Raw genomic sequence first — 22,575 nt, 5'->3', positions numbered from 1 at the left:
CCATCCTTGTGTTTCAGGGACAAAAGGTTCCTTATCTTTCTTGTCCTTGCATTCCTTTTCATTCAAAACCAGTTGATCAAATGATCCCTTGAGCCAGCAGGCTGCATATTCCCTGCTCTCAAGATTATCTCTTTGGTTTTGATAGAGCCAGATGTTCAATGCCTGACACATCCAGTCATCCTCAGATCCGAGCTTTGGCCAATATACTGAACTCCCTTTTATCGGACTTTTAACCCATTCCAAACAGCAATACCTGACCATGGTCAGTTTGTCTTTCCCATGGGTTCTCCCCGCACCCCAATCAGATAACATTAATCCTAACGGACTTTGCTTAGTTATCTGATCTTCCCATCCTTCCTTAGGACTCTCTTCCTTACTACTCACACCTCCCATACTAACAGGTAAGTAAAATTTCTCTTACTGAGATCCAGTAGCTAGATCTAGCGCGCTTCCTTAATGTCCTCTCGTTGTTTGTTCTCAATGCCTCTTCTCGGATATCACTCGCTTCATCCACTGACCATTCACCCTTCGTCCGTGAGTCGAGCTGAATCAGCTGGGGTGCACCTTCCCCCGTCGTCGGGCACTCTGTCAGTGGAGGGAGTGGGATCCCGGATGAGTCCCCATTTGTTAGAAACAGAAGTACCTTCACAGATATTGCTTGAGACAAAAATTGAGAACAAAGAACGTTTATTCTTTCTTTTCTTTGGCTTGGCTTCGCGGATGAAGATTTATGGAGGGGGTAAAAAGTCCACGTCAGCTGCAGGCTCGTTTGTGGCTGACCAGTCCGATGTGGGACAGACAGACACGATTGCAGAAACGATTAGAAACAGAAGTACCTTCACAGATATTGCTTGAGACAAAAATTGAGAACAAAGAACGTTTATTATACAACAATGCAAAGTTGGGTGCTTTCCCCTTACCCTGGGAATACACACATACACTGGGTCTCACCCAACTTTTATACAGTTGATTTCAGTATAGGAATACCCTCCCCCTTACATTCTTCTGCCTCCTGGATGAGTTTTGGCATTAGGCAATCCTGTCTGCCTACGTGCTGTTTCTGTGAACTTGGAGGACCAGGGGGTATCCTGTCAGGTGTCCCATCATGTCATTGTCCTTATTCACACCTTCCTGACTCTCAGGGCTGACTAACTTCTTACATGCAGAACTTGCTAATTCTGTCTAAGGCTATAAGACCCTTATCTTATTCAGACTAACTTTACTTCCTACATTCTAATATCTATTATCTATCCTTATCTTATTCATACTGGTGAACTTGCTGATTCTGTCTAAAAGGCTAGAAGACTAACTTTACTTCCTACATTCTAATATCTATTCTTATCCTATTCATACTGGCTTTATTCATTACACATATATCTATACTACTTTCCTCATCTTCATATTTTTATATCAGTTTTACTCATCTCTCACAATCCTCACTTTTCTTTTAGATCAGTGTTACTCATCTCTCACAGGACCAATCCAGGCGTTGATAAGTGTAATTGGGAAGGGCTTGCAATATTGTAGTTTGATATCAGCTTTAGAATTTGTAATAAAGATTTGTATAAACTGAAGTGCTCTCAGCGTGGGTGTCTCTGTTTTCTTTCAGTCGCTCGAACACTGTGACCAATCTAAAATGAACAAAGTGAGAGGTACAACTTTACCCAGGACAGAGGGCTTGATATATTTTGTGTTATGTCCACATGTATGTGTGCAAGTTCTTGCACCAAGGATCAGAGAACACTGTTTCGTCGTGTTGTACTTATTCAATTGGATGACAATAGACTTGAATTTGATAGATGTGTGAGAGAGGAAATGTCTGTGGATATGGGATAGATTGAAAACCAGTACAGATTTGATGGGCAGAATGCTCTCCATCTAATGGCATGGCAGGATCCAAACTTTGGCCAATATACCGAACTCCCTTTTATCAGATTCTTAACCCATTCCTGACAGCAATACCTGACCATGGTCTGTTTATCTTTCCCACGGGTTTTCCCCGCACCCCAATCAGATAACATTAATCCTAATGGACTATGTTTAGGTATCTGATCTTCCCATCCTTCTTTAGGACTGTTTCCCTTGCTACTTACTCCTCCCATACTAGCAGGTAAATAAAATTCCTCTTACCGGGATCCAGTAGCTATTCCTAGCGCGCTTCCTTAACGTTCTCCCGTCATTTGTTCTCAATGCCTCTTCTCGGATATCACTCGCTTCGTCCACTGACCAGTCACCTGTCATCCGGGTGTCCAGCTGAATCATCCGGGGTGCACCTACCCCCATCGTCGGGCACTCTGTCAGTGGAGGGAGTGCGATCCCGGACGAGTCCCCAATTGTGAGAAACAGAAGTACCTTCACAGATTTCGCTCAAGACAAAAATTAAGAACAAAGAACATTTATTGTACAACAATGCAAAGTTGGGTGCTTTCCCTTACCCTGGGAATACACACACATACTGGGGCTCACCCAACTTTTATACAGTTCATTTCAGTGTAGAGGTACCCTCCCCCCCTAACATTCTTCTGCCTCCTAGATTAGTTTGGCATTTGGTAATTCTGTCTGCCTACATGCAGTTTCTGTAAACTTGAAAGTCCATGGGATATCCTGTCTGGGTCCCATCATGTCATTGTCCTTATTCATGAATCTGCCTTTGTCCTTATTCACACATCTCAACCTCCAGGACTTATTCTATATGCAGAACTTGCTAATTTTGTCTATCACTATAAGACCCTTATTCTATTATACTTGCGTATCGGATTCATCCCTACTCAGCACTTACTTAACTTCCTCTAGTCGTATTCCTTATTTCATTCATACTAGCTTTACTTCCTATATTCTATTATCTCTCACACCATCATGAAAACAAATTATGAAATTATCACATTGCTGCTTGCCAGGGAGTCACACAGCACAGAACAGGCTATTCAGCCCAATGTCATTGAGTTGGCATTCTGGGCTAGCCCATTTGCCTGCATTTGGAAGGATGTGGAAGCTATGGAAGTGCAGAGGAGATTTATCTAGATATCGCCTGGATTGGAAAATAAGTCTTATGAGGCAAGGTTAGCAGAGCTAGGACTTTTCTCTTTGGAGTGAAGAAAACTAAGAGGTCTACAAGATTCTGAGAAGCCTAGATAAGGTAGAGAGCCAGCACCTTTATCCCAGGCCAGGAGCAGCAAACACCAAAGAACATCTGTACAAAGTGAAGGGAGGAAAGTTTAGGGGAGACATCAGGGGTAAGTTTTTGTTTTTTTTTTTTTTTTTTTTTTTTACACAGAGAGTTGTGGGTACCTGGATTACCTTGCCAGGGGTGGTGGTGGTGGAGGATGGAACATTTAAGAGATTCTTAAGACAGGCACATAGATGAAAGAGAAATAAAGGATTTAGTTTTTTTTTAGGTGGGAATATATAGGTAGAGAGGGTTTATTTTTATTTTGGAAGGAATATATGGGTTGGCAAAACATCGAGGGTCGAAGGGCTTGTGCGGTGCTGTAGTGTTCTACGTTCTACCTTCTTCTAAGCCCTTCCTAACCATGCATTTGTCCAAATGTGTTGCGAATATCAGGCGTGTGCCAGCTTCTAGGTTTCCTCTGGCAGCTTGTTCCAGACATGGCCCACACTCTCGGGGAGAGAGCTCAGGCTCAAATTTGCTGCCAATAAACTGTGGACTACTTTGTCAGTTGGAAAGGCCATCATCTTGACTCATTTATATCTTAATCATTAATCTATGCTTCTAGATTTATTCCTTTTTCCGCCTTGTGATCATTTTAATGTCGGTTTAACTGATGTGGCTGCAGCAAGTAAGAATTTCGGTTGCACTTGCACATGGTACTTATGGGTATGACGATAAAATCATTTTAAAATGAATGTGAAAGGTGCTTTATAAATGCAGTTTTTGAGCAGGTCCTCCCATGCATATGACAAAGTATTCAGATGAACATGCTAACTAAGTAAATCGAATCTATACAGCTGTATTTTTGCTGTAAATCATTTAAATTAAACCCATATAACAAGCCTCACCAATATGACGTCACGTTGCCTGGGCCTCGGGCATCCCTCGAGCCCGGAGCATCTCCTATTGCCTTGGCAACCGTTTCCTGGGCGGGTTGTCAAGGGAAACGTCAGACATCCCGGATGAGACCGGCCCAATATAGGTTAATTATTTTGTGTATAATAACACAATTTTCACCCGCGATCCATGGTTTTGTCACAGAAACACTAAACTCGGTTAAAAAAAAACGCGGAGCATCTTAACTGATGAAGTGGACACCAGCCGCTTGTCGGCCAATCGGAGAGAGCCACGCTCTGGACGTAGGAGATGGGACATGGAAGGCGCTTATTGGTCGAGGTGCTTGGGCACTCGGTGGTGATTGGCGGGTTGGCTTTTGCGTGGGGAGCTGTCATTGGGTGGCTGGCGCGGCCCTGCGACGCCCCCTCGTTGGCTTCGACCGCCTGGTCTTATTGAAGAATCGGAGGGAAGCGGCGGCTTCACGGGCGCGGGGTTACGAGGCGAATCGGCGGATAAAGCGTGCGTGTCGACGATGAAGGGGCAGGCCTGGCTTCTGGCGCTGCTCAGCGCGCTCCTGGCCTGCGGTGAGTGGCCGCCACAGGGCTTCTGGAACCTTCCTTCGGGCCCGGCCATCGAGCTCCGGCTCCACTCCCTGGGCCTTCGAGAAGTTTCTCGGATCTGCGGACCAGAGGGTGTGGGGAGAGAGGGTGGGAGGGGGTCGATAAGGTGAAGGAGCCCGCTGGGTCGGGGTCATCTCCCACGTCCCCCCCCAGACCCTCCCACGTCCCCCCCAGACTCTCCCACGTCCCGTCCCCCCCAGACTCTCCCACGTCCCGTCCCCCCCAGACTCTCCCACGTCCCGTCCCCCCCAGACTCTCCCACGTCCCGTCCCCCCCAGACTCTCCCACGTCCCGTCCCCCCCAGACTCTCCCACGTCCCGTCCCCCCCAGACTCTCCCACGTCCCGTCCCCCCCAGACTCTCCCACGTCCCGTCCCCCCCAGACTCTCCCACGTCCCGTCCCCCCCAGACTCTCCCACGTCCCGTCCCCCCCAGACTCTCCCACGTCCCGTCCCCCCCAGACTCTCCCACGTCCCGTCCCCCCCAGACTCTCCCACGTCCCGTCCCCCCCAGACTCTCCCACGTCCCGTCCCCCCCAGACTCTCCCACGTCCCGTCCCCCCCAGACTCTCCCACGTCCCGTCCCCCCCAGCCTCTCCCACGTCCCGTCCCCCCCAGCCTCTCCCACGTCCCGTCCCCCCCAGCCTCTCCCACGTCCCGTCCCCCCCAGCCTCTCCCACGTCCCGTCCCCCCCAGCCTCTCCCACGTCCCGTCCCCCCCAGCCTCTCCCACGTCCCGTCCCCCCCAGCCTCTCCCACGTCCCGTCCCCCCCAGCCTCTCCCACGTCCCGTCCCCCCCAGCCTCTCCCACGTCCCGTCCCCCCCAGCCTCTCCCACGTCCCGTCCCCCCCAGACCCTCCCACGTCCCGTCCCCCCCAGACCCTCCCACGTCCCGTCCCCCCAGACCCTCCCACGTCCCGTCCCCCCCAGACCCTCCCACGTCCCGTCCCCCCCAGACCCTCCCACGTCCCGTCCCCCCCAGACCCTCCCACGTCCCGTCCCCCCCAGACCCTCCCACGTCCCGTCCCCCCCAGACCCTCCCACGTCCCGTCCCCCCCAGACCCTCCCACGTCCCGTCCCCCCCAGACCCTCCCACGTCCCGTCCCCCCCAGACCCTCCCACGTCCCGTCCCCCCCAGACCCTCCCACGTCCCGTCCCCCCCAGACCCTCCCACGTCCCGTCCCCCCCAGACCCTCCCACGTGTCCCGTCCCCCCCAGACCCTCCCACGTGTCCCGTCCCCCCCAGACCCTCCCACGTGTCCCGTCCCCCCCAGACCCTCCCACGTGTCCCGTCCCCCCCAGACCCTCCCACGTGTCCCGTCCCCCCCAGACCCTCCCACGTGTCCCGTCCCCCCCAGACCCTCCCACGTGTCCCGTCCCCCCCAGACCCTCCCACGTGTCCCGTCCCCCCCAGACCCTCCCACGTGTCCCGTCCCCCCCAGACCCTCCCACGTGTCCCGTCCCCCCCAGACCCTCCCACGTGTCCCGTCCCCCCCAGACCCTCCCACGTGTCCCGTCCCCCCCAGACCCTCCCACGTGTCCCGTCCCCCCCAGACCCTCCCACGTGTCCCGTCCCCCCCAGACCCTCCCACGTGTCCCGTCCCCCCCAGACCCTCCCACGTGTCCCGTCCCCCCCAGACCCTCCCACGTGTCCCGTCCCCCCCAGACCCTCCCACGTGTCCCGTCCCCCCCAGACCCTCCCACGTGTCCCGTCCCCCCCAGACCCTCCCACGTGTCCCGTCCCCCCCAGACCCTCCCACGTGTCCCGTCCCCCCCAGACCCTCCCACGTGTCCCGTCCCCCCCAGACCCTCCCACGTGTCCCGTCCCCCCCAGACCCTCCCACGTGTCCCGTCCCCCCCAGACCCTCCCACGTGTCCCGTCCCCCCCAGACCCTCCCACGTGTCCCGTCCCCCCCAGACCCTCCCACGTGTCCCGTCCCCCCCAGACCCTCCCACGTGTCCCGTCCCCCCCAGACCCTCCCACGTGTCCCGTCCCCCCCAGACCCTCCCACGTGTCCCGTCCCCCCCAGACCCTCCCACGTGTCCCGTCCCCCCCAGACCCTCCCACGTGTCCCGTCCCCCCCAGACCCTCCCACGTGTCCCGTCCCCCCCAGACCCTCCCACGTGTCCCGTCCCCCCCAGACCCTCCCACGTGTCCCGTCCCCCCCAGACCCTCCCACGTGTCCCGTCCCCCCCAGACCCTCCCACGTGTCCCGTCCCCCCCAGACCCTCCCACGTGTCCCGTCCCCCCCAGACCCTCCCACGTGTCCCGTCCCCCCCAGACCCTCCCACGTGTCCCGTCCCCCCCAGACCCTCCCACGTGTCCCGTCCCCCCCAGACCCTCCCACGTGTCCCGTCCCCCCCAGACCCTCCCACGTGTCCCGTCCCCCCCAGACCCTCCCACGTGTCCCGTCCCCCCCAGACCCTCCCACGTGTCCCGTCCCCCCCAGACCCTCCCACGTGTCCCGTCCCCCCCAGACCCTCCCACGTGTCCCGTCCCCCCCAGACCCTCCCACGTGTCCCGTCCCCCCCAGACCCTCCCACGTGTCCCGTCCCCCCCAGACCCTCCCACGTGTCCCGTCCCCCCCAGACCCTCCCACGTGTCCCGTCCCCCCCAGACCCTCCCACGTGTCCCGTCCCCCCCAGACCCTCCCACGTGTCCCGTCCCCCCCAGACCCTCCCACGTGTCCCGTCCCCCCCAGACCCTCCCACGTGTCCCGTCCCCGCCAGACCCTCCCACGTGTCCCGTCCCCGCCAGACCCTCCCACGTGTCCCGTCCCCCCCAGACCCTCCCACGTGTCCCGTCCCCCCCAGACCCTCCCACGTGTCCCGTCCCCCCCAGACCCTCCCACGTGTCCCGTCCCCCCCAGACCCTCCCACGTGTCCCGTCCCCCCCAGACCCTCCCACGTGTCCCGTCCCCCCCAGACCCTCCCACGTGTCCCGTCCCCCCCAGACCCTCCCACGTGTCCCGTCCCCCCCAGACCCTCCCACGTGTCCCGTCCCCCCCAGACCCTCCCACGTGTCCCGTCCCCCCCAGACCCTCCCACGTGTCCCGTCCCCCCCAGACCCTCCCACGTGTCCCGTCCCCCCCAGACCCTCCCACGTGTCCCGTCCCCCCCAGACCCTCCCACGTGTCCCGTCCCCCCCAGACCCTCCCACGTGTCCCGTCCCCCCCAGACCCTCCCACGTGTCCCGTCCCCCCCAGACCCTCCCACGTGTCCCGTCCCCCCCAGACCCTCCCACGTGTCCCGTCCCCCCCAGACCCTCCCACGTGTCCCGTCCCCCCCAGACCCTCCCACGTGTCCCGTCCCCCCCAGACCCTCCCACGTGTCCCGTCCCCCCCAGACCCTCCCACGTGTCCCGTCCCCCCCAGACCCTCCCACGTGTCCCGTCCCCCCCAGACCCTCCCACGTGTCCCGTCCCCCCCAGACCCTCCCACGTGTCCCGTCCCCCCCAGACCCTCCCACGTGTCCCGTCCCCCCCAGACCCTCCCACGTGTCCCGTCCCCCCCAGACCCTCCCACATCTCCCTTCGTGCAAATATGTAGATCTATTCTGTCTGTAATTGTCCCATTTCATGATGTCTTTCTCCAATTAAGGAACATAAAAACTCTGGGATATCTGGAATAAAAACTAAAGGTAATCACTGGAAATCCTCGACAAACCAGGTGGAATCTTGGGTTGAAGCTCTTTTGTCCTCTGAGCTACGGTGATAGTTTGCAGAAATTATATGATGGTTATTGACTTGAAATGATGACTGTTGGCTATTTCCATTTTTGAGTTTTTAATTGATCTCCAAATCTGTTGCTTTGTGTTCTTCACATTACTCAATGTCCACCCCCTTGGACTCCACAGGCCAAATTCTTTTGTTTAATCTCCATGTTATATTTCACCCATTCCAACCCCTTGTACTGTTGTTATAAACAAGTATTCATTGTTCATTGACTAGAGAGCACTTTTGTCTCCCACTCAATGTCATTGTAACTCCTTGAAGCTCCCACAGTGAGGTGGACATGGCAGATTTGCACTCCTGTCTTCATTATGGCACCTCCCTGAAATGAGGATCCCAATTCCCAGCAATGAGGTTTGGTTTGGCTGTCATTACAATGGGCCTTCACTGGGCACTTTGTGTTCACAGTGTGTATTCTTCATGTCCTGCTTGTTCATTTTTTTGTTGTAATCTCATCAAATGCATTTATTATTTCTAGCTTTTGTTCGTGCAGAAGATGAAACAGTAGAGGAGGATCTTGGGAAGAGCAGGGATGGCTCACGGACTGATGATGAAGTTGTTAAAAGGTATTTTATTCTGTATGGTGTTGCTAGTTTATTGAAGTAAATTTGCAATTTCAACTCCCACCCATAATGTTGCATTCGATCATTTGTGATTAATGCTGCTCGTCCAACAGGATTATTTTCCAAACCAATGAATTCAGTAACATCTGTAAGAAGTGGGAACTCCTTCTCCTGGGGAAGAGAAGTACAGTACTAAAAATGCTAGGAAATATTAGGATGGACAATTGTTCATTTTCTCTGCATCTTGATGATCTTTAAAGGACCAGAGAATACTTGATTATTGAATATTAAAGATGCTTAATTTCATAGTTTGTGAACTGCTTAAATATTTTTGTAACCATGTTTTTGCATTCAATGATTTGATATCCAAAGTTTTAGACAGTATTCTTGGCTGTATATTTGCAGACATGTACTTTAATCTTTCCAACATGCCTGTTCTAGTTTAAGTGGGAATGTATCCATTTGATCTTTGATTGTAACACGTCCATCTAAAATTAATCTTGGACTGTAAAACTTTGATTTAAAAGAAAATCCCAGCATAAATACACTACTGTATCTTTCATTTGATTGGACAAAATCCTGGTTGCAAATTATGGAATTGCTGATAAAAGGTTTGATAATTTTGCTTAACCACTTTTAAAATTTCTACGAAGGATCTTGAACTATGGCCTCTTGAATATGGGCTGAAAATGTCAAGCTATTGATTTCCTTTTTACCCTACTTTTCCCAAAGGGAGGAAGAAGCTATCCAGTTAGATGGCTTGAATCCTGCTCAAGTTAAAGAAATCAGAGAAAAGGCAGAAAAATTCATGTTCCAGGCAGAGGTTAACCGAATGATGAAGCTGATCATTAATTCACTTTACAAAAACAAAGAGGTGAGTTTGGAATTTGCTTTATGTTCGTTCCTGAAGGACATTTAGAACAATTTGCAGCTACAGAAAATGTGGTTGATTTTGCAGGAAATAATTCAGACATTAAATTCATCCCAGAGGTTCTTCAGGGGATTGGAATTGTCTCCACTCATTAGTCATTTCCTCAAATCTCAAGCAAAGGGTTGGAAATCTGTTTTGATCTTTGTTGTCAAAGGTAGTATTTCTACTTCTTGCCCCTTCCTTGACCTCTGTCTATCTTGTGGAACAAACTATCAGCTATTACTAAGCTACCTAGAATATACCTCTTGCAAGGATACAATTCCTTTTTCCCAATCCCTCCACTGCATTTGCTTCCAGGATGAGGTCTTGCACTCCAGGATATCAGAAATGTTCTCCAATAAAAGTGGCTTTCCCTTCCTGTCAAGCCCAAGCCTGTATCTATTTGTCATACTTCTGCTCTCGCCCCACCTCTTCCAGGTAGAACAAGGACACACTCTCTTTGGTCCTCATTTTCCACTCCACCAAACAGCATCTCACCATCCCACTGCTTGCCCCATCTTGCCCTTTTCATTTATCTGCACCGATAAATCTTCAAACTTCTGCACTTCATGCTGTAATTGCAGAAAGCTGAAAAAACTTCCCTATCTCCTTGCATCCATCCAGGGCCCCAAATAGATCTTCCAGGTGTGGTAGAACTTGCACGACATCAAACATAATCTGGATTCAATGGACTTGGTGTGACACCAAAGGCAGATTGGGTGATTGCTGAACACCTCTGCTCTGTGTGTCTAAACTGGAGCTTCCTATAATCAAACCATTTTGACTCCATTCAACCATCCCTAATATATAACTGCCTTCTATTTCATCCCATGTGTGGGTGAGGCTGAACATGTGAGCAATGTTTCTAATTTTGGTAACCCTGAATACCACCCCCAAATAAAATCTGGTCCCACTGTTTCCATCTCTATTCCTGTAGTTTTTTCTCTAACTTTCCCCTGTCTTCTCGCACCCTCTGTCTCTCACTCAACCTCCCTCCCACCTTCTGGACTCCATTACTTCCTGTGCCGCGCCCCCCCCCCCCCCCCCCCCTTATAATGTCTCATTTTAACCTTAGGCTCAATAAGGGTCCCAATTCAAAATGTTGACTGATCATATCTGTCCATGAATGCTGCCTGAACCAGTAGTTCATTGTTTAAACAAAATGTGAATGTTTGCTTTTCCATGGAAATTATCAAATTGTTCTGATTAATATGCCTGAGGTCTCTGGTCAGTCAGCTCCGGAAAAGAATTTTGAATAAATGAGGATTTCTGAATTATTTCGGATTATTCGAACTTTTTTAAAATTCCCCAATAATTGAGGATTTTGGATGATCTGATTTCAGATAATTGGAGTTGTCCTGTATTTGAATGCAGAATATTTATTTGATGCTTCTGATTTTTAACAGATATTTCTGCGTGAACTGATTTCAAATGCTTCAGATGCTCTGGACAAGATCCGATTAATATCACTAACCAATGACACAGCGTTACATGCCACAGAGGAGATGACTATTAAGATAAAGGTTTGATTTCATTACATTTTTAAATATAGTTTTTTCAATTGTACAAGATCCCCTTATTTTGCTCTAACTGCAGTCGTTTAGTTGACACCTTTATTTGTTCGTTTCAGTCTATTCATTAAAGGTGTATCACATCACCGTGGATAAATTTGTGAATTTTTTCATTAGTTTGGGTTTTGTTCTCAGGTTTTGCTTTCAAATGAATGTTTGCAGAATCAGGTACATTCTTTTAAAAGATTTATCAAGACCAAGCATGTAATAAAATGAGGGCAGCTTCTAAAATGCTTCCACCATTCGATGTGATCATGGCTGATGTGTCATACACATCTTTTATGAGCATAGGAAAGATTTCAATTGCACTATTTTGGAAAATTGATGGTATTCCTGGTGCCCTGGCCAGTATTTATCCTTTGAAGAGCATTTCCATAACAAACAATCCACTGGTGCTGCTCCTTGGAGAGCTACTGATTCCTAATGCCAGTATTCCAGGTTTGATATTGAACTGCATGGAGTTTGTTTGTTTTGCCTGTGATTTTTCTGCCATAGCTCAAGAACCTGTTGGTCACTCTAAACCTGTTGGTCACTCTAAACCTGTTGGTCACTCTAAACCTGTTGGTCACTCTAAACCTGTTGGTCACTCTAAACTGTATCTAATAAGTAAGTAATAGAATCTTGGGGACTTGATTGGTGTAAATGAGTGTTTGGGGGGGGGGGGGTTCAGTGCAGATTCACTGGGACAAAGGGTCAGTTTCTTTATGAACTACCAGAAACAGCAAACTGAAGAAAGTAGGCCTTGCATAAATTGTCACATTTCCTGTATCTGAGCACTTTGGGGCATTCTGAAAGTGATGTGAAATATGCTCATAATTGATTTGGTCTTATAAAAAGATATGCAATCTAGTGTTGATGCACCCTGCAAAAAACATTGGGAGGTTTAACAATGTAAATTTAGACATACATCACAGTAACGGGCCATTTTGGCCCACAGATCTGTACTACTCAATTTACACCCAATTTACCTATACCCCCAGTACGATTCCTCCCAGTGGGAGGAAACCGGAGCCCTTGTGGAAAACCCATACAGACACAGAGAGAATGTACAAACTTAGAGCGTGGGATTCGAACCCTGCTCCTGATCACTGGCACTGTAAAGGCGTTGTGCTAACCGCTATGCCACTTATTGGAATACTTGAATAGAATCAAAATGTATTGTCATGAAATTTGATGTTTTGCGCCAACATCATAGTGCAAACGTTAGTATTATCATCTTATGACATTATTTTAAAAAATTAAAGTAACAGTGCATGAAAAGTAAGTGTCTTTGGTTCCTTAATTATTTCAGAATCTAATGTCAGTGGGGAAGAAGCTGTCCTTGTGCCATTGTGTGCTCGTCTTTAGGCTCCTGTACTTTTTTCCCAATGGTAGCAGAGTGATGGAGGTGGGGGGTCTTTGAAGATAGAGGCTGTTTTTTTTTAAAAAAAGACTCTGCCTAATGAGAATGTTCTCGATGATGCCTATGATGTGGCAGGCCGAGTTAACAACCCTCTGGAGTTTATTCTTGTCCTGAGAGTTAACACCTCCATACCAGGCAGTGATGCAACCAGCCAGAATGTTCTCCACGGTACATCTGTAGAGTTTTCTGAGAGACTTCCAAATCTCCTCAAATTCCTCACAAAGTATTACCACTGGTGAGCCTTATTCACGATTGCGTCGACATAGAGGCTCCAGGACAGATCCTCGGAGATGTTGACACCCAGGAATTTAAAGTTCTTGACTCTCTACTAAGCCCTCGATGAGAAATGGCTCGTGTTCCCCTGACTTCTACCTGATGTCCACAATCATTTTGGTTTTGCTGACATTGAGCACAAAGTTGTCGTTACACAATTCAATGAGCTGATCTATTGCCATTTGTGATTCTGCTGACAACTGTGGTGTCATCGGCAAACTTGTAGAGGGCATTGGAATTGTGCCCGGCCACACAGTCATGGATGTATAATGAGTGGAGCAGTGAGCTAAGCACACATCCTTGGAGGTGCGCCTGTGTGGATGGTCAGTGAGAAGGAGCCGTTGTTTCAGATTCATACTGACTGTGGTCTTCTGATGAGAAAGTCAAGGGTCCAGTTGTAGAGTTTGTAGTGGAATTTAAGGAATAGCTGAGAACTTTGGACTTCTTCTTTCTAGGCTGACAAAGAGAAGAACATGCTTCATGTTACAGATACAGGTATTGGCATGACCAAAGATGAACTGATCAGAAACCTTGGCACAATTGCAAAATCTGGAACAAGTGAATTCTTAAATAAGCTAACAGAGTTGCAAAATGAGGACCAGTCCACCTCGGAGTTGATTGGTCAGTTTGGTGTTGGATTCTACTCTGCTTTCTTGGTGGCTGATAAGGTTATTGTCACATCCAAGCACAACAATGGTACACAGCATATCTGGGAATCTGATTCCAATGAATTCTCCATAATAGAGGATCCTCGTGGAAATACATTGGGACGAGGCACTACTATCACGTAAGTAAGACGGGCTTGTTACCTTTGTACTGAAATTTATTTTGGCTTGGCTGAAAGATGGGTCTTTTTTGATGGTAACATTTTGAGAAGGGTGTTATTAGCTAAGAGGTTGGTTTAATTTTTAAAATATAAATATCATAACCTGGCTATTTGTTGGTTCATAATCACAAGATGTAGCAGTAGGCCCATTGGCCTATTGAGTCTGCTCTGCCCTTCTAACCATGATCTGATCCATGCTCCCACTTAGCCCCACTCCCTGTCTTTCTCTCCTTGTAACCCTTGATGCCCTGACTAATCAAATACCTGGTAATCTCTGCCTTAAATGCACCCAACAACCTCACAATAAGTTCCACAGACTCGCGGCCCTTTGACTAATGAAATTTTTCCGCTTGTTTTAAATTGACACCCTTTTATCTTGAAGTTATTCCCTCTTGTTCGAGAATTCCTGACAACGGAAAATAACCTTTACAGATCTACTCTGTCTAGGTCTTTCAGGGTTTGAAATGCCTCTGAGCACCCCACCCCCAATCTTTCTGTACTACAAAGAGTACAGTCCAAGAGCCAACAGAGCTAACCCTTCAATTCCTGGTATCATTCTTATCCATCTTATCTGAATACTCTCCAATGCCAGCATGTATTTTCTCAAATAAAAACACCCCAAACTGTACACAGTGCTCCAAGTGAGGTCTTACCTCCCTGTTCTTGTTTACCTTTCCTCTAGAAACGAATGCTAACATTACATTTGCCTTCTTCACTTGTTTTAAATGCCTCTGTCCTATCTTTAACATTGCTTGTTTATTGTAGACTCGTCTTGAAGGAGGAAGCATCTGACTACCTTGAACTGGAAACGATCAAAAATCTAGTGAAGAAGTACTCTCAATTCATCAACTTTCCTATCTATATCTGGAGTAGTAAGGTGATTCTGAATTACTAAATTTGATGGTGATTGGTAAACTTCTGCAATTTCTATAAAACAAATTTCTCCCAACAGACAGAAACTGTGGAGGAGCCAATAGATGAGGAGGAGACAAAAGAGAAGGAGGAGAAGGAGAAGGATACTGATGATGAGGCAGCAGTCGAAGAAGAAAGTGAAGAAAAAGAGAAAACAAAGAAGGTGTGAAACTCTGGGTTCGTGTGTTTGGGGGGAAAAAATAACCTGGTATCCAATAGTACACCAATTCTAATGTATGGCATCTGGCTGGATCACTTGTTGTCCTGGAAATGTGATCCAGGGGTCCAGTATGTAAGCAGGCTGCGAATCAGAGCTGGCAGTCTGGGGAGTGCTGATATTAGGAACTGAAATACCAGGGGGTCAGGAACAGGTTGTGTGGTGGTCAGAACTGAAATCTGGAGTGCTTGTTTTCTACTCATTTTAAACGTTGTTAATGTGAATCATTTTTGTAAAGAAGTGAAGGTAGTCTTCATTACGAGTTGACTTCACTAGTCTAGAGAAGGTGCTACTCTGGCATTATGAAACTGTCATCTATTGAAATACTGTAATAGTCAACCACACTGTAGCGCAAGGCAAAATGGATGGCAATCTTTTTAATGCTCCAGCGTTACCCCATCTATTACAATCTAAGATGTATCCAACCCCTTGATTATTAGAATGCAAATTACCAGAGCTCAAAGAAAATTTGAGGATTATCTTTAAGTGCCATTAGTGATCTTGGAGTAGCTGATATTCAAAAGAACAATTTTCTGGCCTTTCTGAGGCCAGAGCTAAACTAGTAAGCTGTAAAGCACTCTTCCTCTGTGCTAGTGGAAATCCCAACCATGAAAATATGCTGAAATGTTGTTATAGCTTGCAGAACTATGAATAGATGTCAGATGCCATTTCTGTCCCTGTGTTATAATGATTGTATTTTTTCAGGTTGAGAAAACTGTTTGGGATTGGGAACTAATGAATGACATTAAACCTATCTGGCAACGACCAACTAAAGAAATAGAAGATGATGAGTACACAGCTTTCTACAAGACCTTTTCTAAGGTAACATTTTGGAAATCTCAAAATCTCGTTTTGAACATTTGTGGCTTCAAATTTTTTTCATCGTAACCCTTGATGCCCTGACTAATCAAATACCTGGTAATCTCTGCCTTAAATGCACCCAACAACCTCGCAATAAGTTCCACAGACTCGCGGCCCTCTGACTAATGAAATTTTTCCGCTTGTTTTAAATTGACACCCTTTTATCTTGAAGTTATTCCCTCTTGTCCGAGAATTCCTGACAACTGAAAATAACCTTTACAGATCTACTCTGTCTAGGTCTTTCAGGGTTTGAAATGCCTCTGAGCACCCCACCCCCAATCTTTCTGTTCTACAAAGAGTACAGTCCAAGAGCCAACAATCATTCCTTATGAGCTAACCCTTCAATTCCTGGTATCATTCTCATACATCTTCTCTGAATACCCTCCAATGCCACAAACTGTACACAGTGCTCCAAAGTACTCAGTTGGAAGAGTTCTTAGTTTGTGTAATGTTTTTGTTTTCAAACTCTCAAATTTCCTTGGATCATTTCTAAAAGTTCAGGCAAATTAAAGTACAGCTGGGAGGATGTGGAGAGGAGTTGGGGAAATTTGGACATGATTTGTGGGGTTCACCTTGAGAGCAGAAGTAAAACTTGCATGCTCTCTTGAGCAACTTTGGTCCATTTCATTGGGGCCAAAAGTATTGAAGGTACTTGAACAAGAACCCATCAACACAGATGTGCTTTTCCAAACTGATTCTGATCTTGTTTTGAGTATGATTAACTTTTTTGGCGGCATGCTTAACATTCAGACTGTCTTGTCTGCAAAGTGCAAGTCTGGTTTGTTTTTAAAAGAAAAATCCTTTTCTATCACAATGCATTTGTCATCATTGACAAACTTATTATTTTCTAGGATTCAGATGAACCAATTGCTCATATCCACTTTACTGCTGAAGGAGAAGTAACATTCAAATCAATTTTGTTTGTGCCTAAAACTGCACCTCGTGGATTATTTGATGAATATGGGTCAAAAAAGTCTGACTATATTAAGGTATGTTGAATTGTCAAAAATGTTCAATCTTTGGAGGATTTTATCCAACTTGTGAGAATTGTTAACAGTACTGGCTAATTGTTGCCCCTATTTTCTAGACTTGGATAATGGAACAAAAACCTCAACAACCTGGGATTTCCTGTATTCTTATTGAAATATCTGGTCTAATTGAATCAGGCAACAGTACAGGTGCCAGCCTTTTATCCAGGATTCCGAAAACCGGCAACCTCCAAAATTTCCTGTAATAAATTCTGTTTTCAGGGGGAACCCCCATGGGTGCCCTTGCTTGCCTTTGGTGGAAAGGTGACTCAACCCCCCAGCACCCAGTAGGAGAGAAGCAGACGACAGCTGGCTCAATGTGGGAGCGAGGCTGTCTTCTTTACCCATAATTCCCCCAAGTGACTAACTGTTGCTGCGATCCGGTGCAGCACTCTGTAAACTCTAGGCTCAGCAGCACTGCACCCCTGCTGCCGAATTTGGAGTTAGACGGAGGGGTGGGGAGGCAACATTGCTGGTGTGTACCCAAGGGCCAACCCGACGAGCTGGTGGAGTGCCTGAAAGCCGCCGATTCTTGGCACCAATGGCCCACTCCTCCTGCAATTCACACCTCATGCCTGGCCTTCTGCCCCACTTGGCCACTGACTCCGAGCAACTGATGTTGTCCGCCTTTTTGGCCGAGCTCCCAGGCCATCCTGTCGCCTACAACCTCCACCTAATCAACGTGCTGATTGAGAGCCTCCTGTACGGCACCACCACCCCCCCCCCCCCAAAAAAAAACCCCAGGACGGGAGGGGGGGTGGATCGCAATGGATGGCAGAGGCTAGGAGCGAGGCATTTGCTTAAAGGAACCGAAATCAAAATGATTCTGAAATGCGAAAGATTCCGAACAACAGCAGGTGTCCTGTCCCAATTATCCCAGATAAAAGGTGAGGCAGCTATACTGATATTTGCATTCATTAAGAAAGGAAATTACTACCACTTTGCTCCCTGCTTCTGTGTCTCAAATGTTAGTTTTTATGCATTTTCAACACCAGTTAAATTATTCTTTAAACCACAGTGGTATTGTCTGATTTTTGTTTCGAAAGCTGTAGAGTAGTAATGTTAAAGGGTCTTTTCATAAGGTACATTCTTTTGGGTTTAAATCACTAAAACAGCACCAGAGCCATTCAATGAAATAAGATTGATCTTGTTCAACTTTTTTGCTCTCCCTGGATCTTGATGAATTTGTAGTCAATCGTGTTTTTTGTATCCTCAATGAAGAGCATTCAGAGTTATGTCTGCAGGAATCGCTTGTGTTCAATTAGTATTGTGAAACTGGGATCCTCTAGTTCTAGGTACAGCTTTTAATAATCAAGTGTTAAAATCCTTACCTCTGATCTTTCCATGTTGCAGTTATTTGTGCGTAGAGTATTCATCACAGACGACTTCCATGATATGATGCCAAAGTATCTGAATTTCATCAAGGGTGTAGTAAGTATTCAAATAATATGTTCTTTAGCAAATAAATCTGGAATTAAACTGATCTCATTGTATTTTATTATATTCCAAGATGTGAATTGTGAAAAGTGATATACTGTAAAAATAGACTAGTCATACTTATTTTATTTGGCTGATGGGCAGATAGTCAGTTTAATAAGAAAGGAATTGTCAAAAATGTAAAGATATAATAGTCGAATAGACCCTCTTAAACCTGAGCTTTTACAGTAGTGTACAGCATATTGAGTCTATTTCGGTAGCTCCTGCATTTAATGTTTGTATTTCCCTACAGGTGGATTCTGATGATCTACCTTTAAATGTTTCCCGTGAAACTCTGCAACAACATAAATTGCTAAAGGTACATATTTCAAGTTGTGTGTTCAATATTCAAATACAGTTGTACGAGATGATAAACAAGTTAAATTAACAGAGTGGAACAAAATATAACTGCTACCAGAAGTTGATCTCTATTGGACTTAGAAATTGGTAGCTTTTGTGCTTCACTCACTCCTGAGTTCTTGGATAAATTTGTACACGTTGTTAATAGCAGCAATGAATAAATAACACTGGATGGCCTGTTTCATTCTGTAGTTGGACTGCGTTGACTTTTCTCATTATTTTCAATAGGTCATCAGGAAGAAGCTAGTGCGTAAAACCTTAGATATGATCAAGAAGATTGCAGAGGAGAAGTATGAAGAAACGTTCTGGAAGGAATTTGGGACTAATATCAAGTTGGGTGTAATCGAAGATCACTCCAATAGAACACGCTTGGCCAAACTGCTACGCTTTCAATCTTCTCACCATGAGTCCAAACAGACTAGTTTGGAGCAGTACCTGGAAAGAATGAAAGAGAAACAAGACAAGATCTATTTCATGGCTGGAGCAAGTAGAAAAGAGGTGATTGCATAGATTGAAATAATTAGCACTGAAGGTCACATTTACAATAAATAAACTTTTCATTTGTCTTCCCTTAAAATGTTAAGACCATGTTGAAATATTGATTGATTTATTTTTCAGGTTGAATCTTCCCCCTTTGTTGAAAGGCTGTTGAAGAAGGGATATGAGGTGCTGTACCTCACAGAACCTGTTGATGAATATTGTATTCAAGCTCTGCCTGAATTTGATGGAAAGAGATTTCAAAATGTTGCCAAAGAAGGGCTGAAGTTTGATGACAGTGAAAAGGCAAAGGAAAAGCATGAAGCGATGGAGAAGGAATATGAGCCGCTCTTGACCTGGCTGAAAGATAAAGCTCTGAAAGATAAGGTACATGATAACTCAATGATGCAAGTTATCAGATCTACTTTGGCTCCACAGATGGCTTTTTGAGGTGATGTAGATCCTTGCCACAGTGAATTATCAGGTAAAAATGGTTGAAGAGAAAACCCTGTTTGTAACTTCAGAGTAAATATTGCTTAAAGGAGCTTCTATGTGGCTAGGACAAGTTTAAAATTATGACATTAAACAATACTTAGGACTGACTGGATCTACTTTCCATGCTAGAAATTGAAACCTTGATTATTCTTTTTAAGATTGAAAAGTCTGTCCTGTCCCAACGTCTCACTGATTCTCCATGCGCTCTGGTGGCCAGTCAGTATGGATGGTCTGGTAACATGGAAAGGATCATGAAGGCCCAGGCCTACCAGACTGGAAAAGATATTTCCACAAAGTAAGTGGATTTTGATACATTCTAAATGGGTGAAGATTCTTTTTCTGAAATCAATTGCAATTTGGGTAGAGAATCAGCCAAGTTGTCAGCATTTAAAATGGTGAATTGTATTGCGAGTTCTTGTACTTTATTTTGAATTGCAATGCATAGTCTGTGCTAAAGGTTCCAACCCCTACATGTCCCTTGAAAGCTAATATGAGTAGTGGAGAAGTTTCTTTTAAGTTTTACAACCCAGAAACACCCATGACAACCAAGTTGTTTACCCAACTTGGTCTCATTTGCCTCTGTTCTGTCCATATCTTTTTTCTAACGAGGTAAAATTCCTTAAATAGTACAATTCTACTTGCCTCTACCACCAGCAGCTTGGTCCATATGCCCACTATCTTCTGTATATATTTTTTTTTAAAATGCTCCTTCGGTCCATTTTAAATTTTTCTTATTGCTTTAAGTCTTTATCCTCTAGTTTTTATTTCTCTTGCCATAGAAAAGACTATTTCTACTTGTAAACATACTGATAATTCAATTCTTACAGTTACTATTCTGGCCAAAAGAAGACATTTGAAGTTAATCCAAGACATCCTTTGATCAAGGAAATGCTGAAACATGTCAAGGTATATTTATTAGGAAATGTTACTGCTGTAGATTACTGTTAATTGTAGAGATGTGCTCGAGTTAATTTTGACTTTCCTGCTGCCTTTCGAAGTGAATTCTTCAGAAACTGATTTTACTGCCTGTCCATTGTAGATTGTCAATGCTGTTTGTGCAAATGACTTGATTTCTGGTTAGCATCAACCAGGTAGCCTTTGAGGAAGAATCTCTTCTATGAGAATTTACAATAGTGGGCTGCAGACTAATTTGAAATCACTTTTTAAAGGAAAATGAAGATGATAAGACTGCTGCAGATCTTGCTCTCGTGTTATTTGAGACTGCCACACTACGTTCAGGATACCAGTTGCCAGATACAAAAGAATATGGTGATAGAATTGAAAGAATGCTTCGTTTAAGCATGAACGTGGACCTTGATGCTCAGGTGAATAGTACATTTACTAATTACTCCTGTGAACTCTTCGATGCTGCTTTTGATCTTCCTCCAAATTTACTTGACAATTTAATTATGATGCCTTGTAAATGGTGTCAAGATGATTGTACCTTGAAGAAGACTAAATCACTTTACCTTGTCTAGGTTGAAGAATATGAAGAAATTATAGATGAGGAACAAGATGACGTGAAAGATGATGAGGTGAAAGAAGAGGATGCAGAAGAAAGTGAAGAAACAGAAGAACAGACTGAGGTAAGTCTTGTTCATAATTAATTTAATGCTTTGTTTATAACTTGAATGAAAGTTTATAGTTTTTATCTTTTCCACCAATTCCAGGAATCTACAGACGTAAAGGATGAATTATAAGGGATTAATACTGACATTAATCTCCAATAAATAGGGAGAAATAAAGTACTGAGATGTGAAACTTTGAACAGAATGTTGAACAATTTGTGTTCATCCCTATTAAAGTTCTGGGAGGGTAAAGGAGTTTTGTATGTTATTTACATTCCTTGTGGAAGTGAAATGACTGTAAATTTGTAATATTTAAAATGACAATTTCTCGTGAAACGTCATGTAAACCATAATAAAACTTTTCCACAAACTTGTTCAAGTTTACTTTTGACTGATTGTGTTTCTTTAGAATCATCATCAATTTCAATTTTTTTAAATAAAATTAGGCATACGGCACAATAACAGACTATTTCAGCCCAAGTGTCCTATAAAGTGGCCAAACTGCGGCCACCTTTTAAAGTGAAGGAACAACTTGTATTAGGTAAAAACCAAGCTGGGGAAATTTGGCAGGTCAAACCGCACTTTATGTAGCAAAGATAAAGATCCAGATCTTTGCTTTATTAGGTAAGCTGTTAGACCTGCTGAGTTTCTCCAGCTTTGTGTTTTTATTTCAATTATTGTGTCTGCAGAGTAAAACCTAGTACCTGGTATTCGATCTTGACAGTCTCCAAGCAGACAGCATTAACATCGATGTGAAACATAAAAATCTGCAGATGCTGTGATGTAATAAAATCAAACAGCATTCTGAGACCAGCTGAATTCCTCCAGCATTTTCTGTGTTTTTAATATTGACTTTCAATTTCCATTAATCTCCTCCTTGCCTCCAGCTCCCCATTCCTTCTATCAGAAAGCTACCCCTTTTTAAGCCCTCTGCCCTTTCCCCATCACTTCAGCATTTTCTATCTACTCCAATTGCCTCTTAGCCTGTGTCCCACCCTCTCCCAGTTTTTTATTCTAATGTTGTAGCAAAGTATTCTTCTATACTGAGCTACTATAGATGTCACTGTACACGCTGTTGAGTTGATATATACGCTGGGAAGTCTGTACATGCTGTGGAGTCTAGTGCAAGACTGACACCTCAGGGCTTGCACACAGCTTGTATACATTACTGCTCCTATCTCATTGACAGGAAGTGATGTCATCAGCCCAGATAAAAGCCTGTGTTAGATATATATCAATTTCCCATCTTTTCCACAGCACATCTGCCATTTTTGGAGCTGGTT

At 45.7% G+C, this 22,575-nt stretch overlaps 1 protein-coding gene and 1 long non-coding RNA gene across 3 annotated transcripts; one reads left to right on the top strand and one right to left on the bottom strand.

Annotated features, from left to right (window-relative positions):
* Nucleotides 1-744: 744 nt before the first annotated feature.
* Nucleotides 745-4,319, bottom strand: LOC138746218 (uncharacterized). Its single transcript, XR_011346801.1, has 3 exons — nucleotides 4,018-4,319; nucleotides 2,131-2,366; nucleotides 745-850 (listed from the first exon to the last, which is right to left on the bottom strand). It is a non-coding gene; the product is annotated as an uncharacterized lncRNA (long non-coding RNA).
* An 84-nt stretch (nucleotides 4,320-4,403) lies between these two features.
* Nucleotides 4,404-21,676, top strand: hsp90b1 (heat shock protein 90, beta (grp94), member 1). 2 transcript variants are annotated; one of them, XM_069904265.1, is made up of 18 exons: nucleotides 4,404-4,590; nucleotides 8,832-8,919; nucleotides 9,649-9,790; nucleotides 11,233-11,349; nucleotides 13,528-13,859; nucleotides 14,664-14,775; nucleotides 14,851-14,973; nucleotides 15,733-15,849; nucleotides 16,740-16,877; nucleotides 18,270-18,347; nucleotides 18,646-18,711; nucleotides 18,981-19,250; nucleotides 19,371-19,616; nucleotides 19,883-20,019; nucleotides 20,552-20,630; nucleotides 20,894-21,049; nucleotides 21,203-21,310; nucleotides 21,395-21,676. In XM_069904265.1, exons 1-18 carry the CDS (start codon nucleotides 4,539-4,541, stop codon nucleotides 21,422-21,424), a joined length of 2,391 nt encoding a protein of 796 aa, XP_069760366.1. In that variant the 5' UTR covers nucleotides 4,404-4,538; the 3' UTR covers nucleotides 21,425-21,676. The 2 variants fall into 2 exon arrangements, with proteins under 2 accessions (XP_069760366.1, XP_069760367.1); XM_069904266.1 differs by lacking the exon at nucleotides 4,404-4,590 and adding an exon at nucleotides 8,242-8,262.
* Nucleotides 21,677-22,575: the final 899 nt, after the last annotated feature.

Source organism: Narcine bancroftii, chromosome 11, assembly GCF_036971445.1.
Source record: "Narcine bancroftii isolate sNarBan1 chromosome 11, sNarBan1.hap1, whole genome shotgun sequence".
NCBI lineage: Eukaryota > Metazoa > Chordata > Chondrichthyes > Torpediniformes > Narcinidae > Narcine > Narcine bancroftii.
Note: the sequence above shows the minus strand (reverse complement) of the source record. Positions and strands in the feature narration are given on the sequence as shown.

Coding starts and splice junctions, on each gene's coding strand:
- hsp90b1 (XM_069904265.1), top strand. CDS start 4,539: ATGAAGGGGCAGGCCTGGCTTCTGGCGCTGCTCAGCGCGCTCCTGGCC. Junction 18,348..18,645: donor TGAATTTCATCAAGGGTGTA/GTAAGTATTCAA, acceptor ATTTCCCTACAG/GTGGATTCTGATGATCTACC. Junction 21,311..21,394: donor AAACAGAAGAACAGACTGAG/GTAAGTCTTGTT, acceptor CACCAATTCCAG/GAATCTACAGACGTAAAGGA.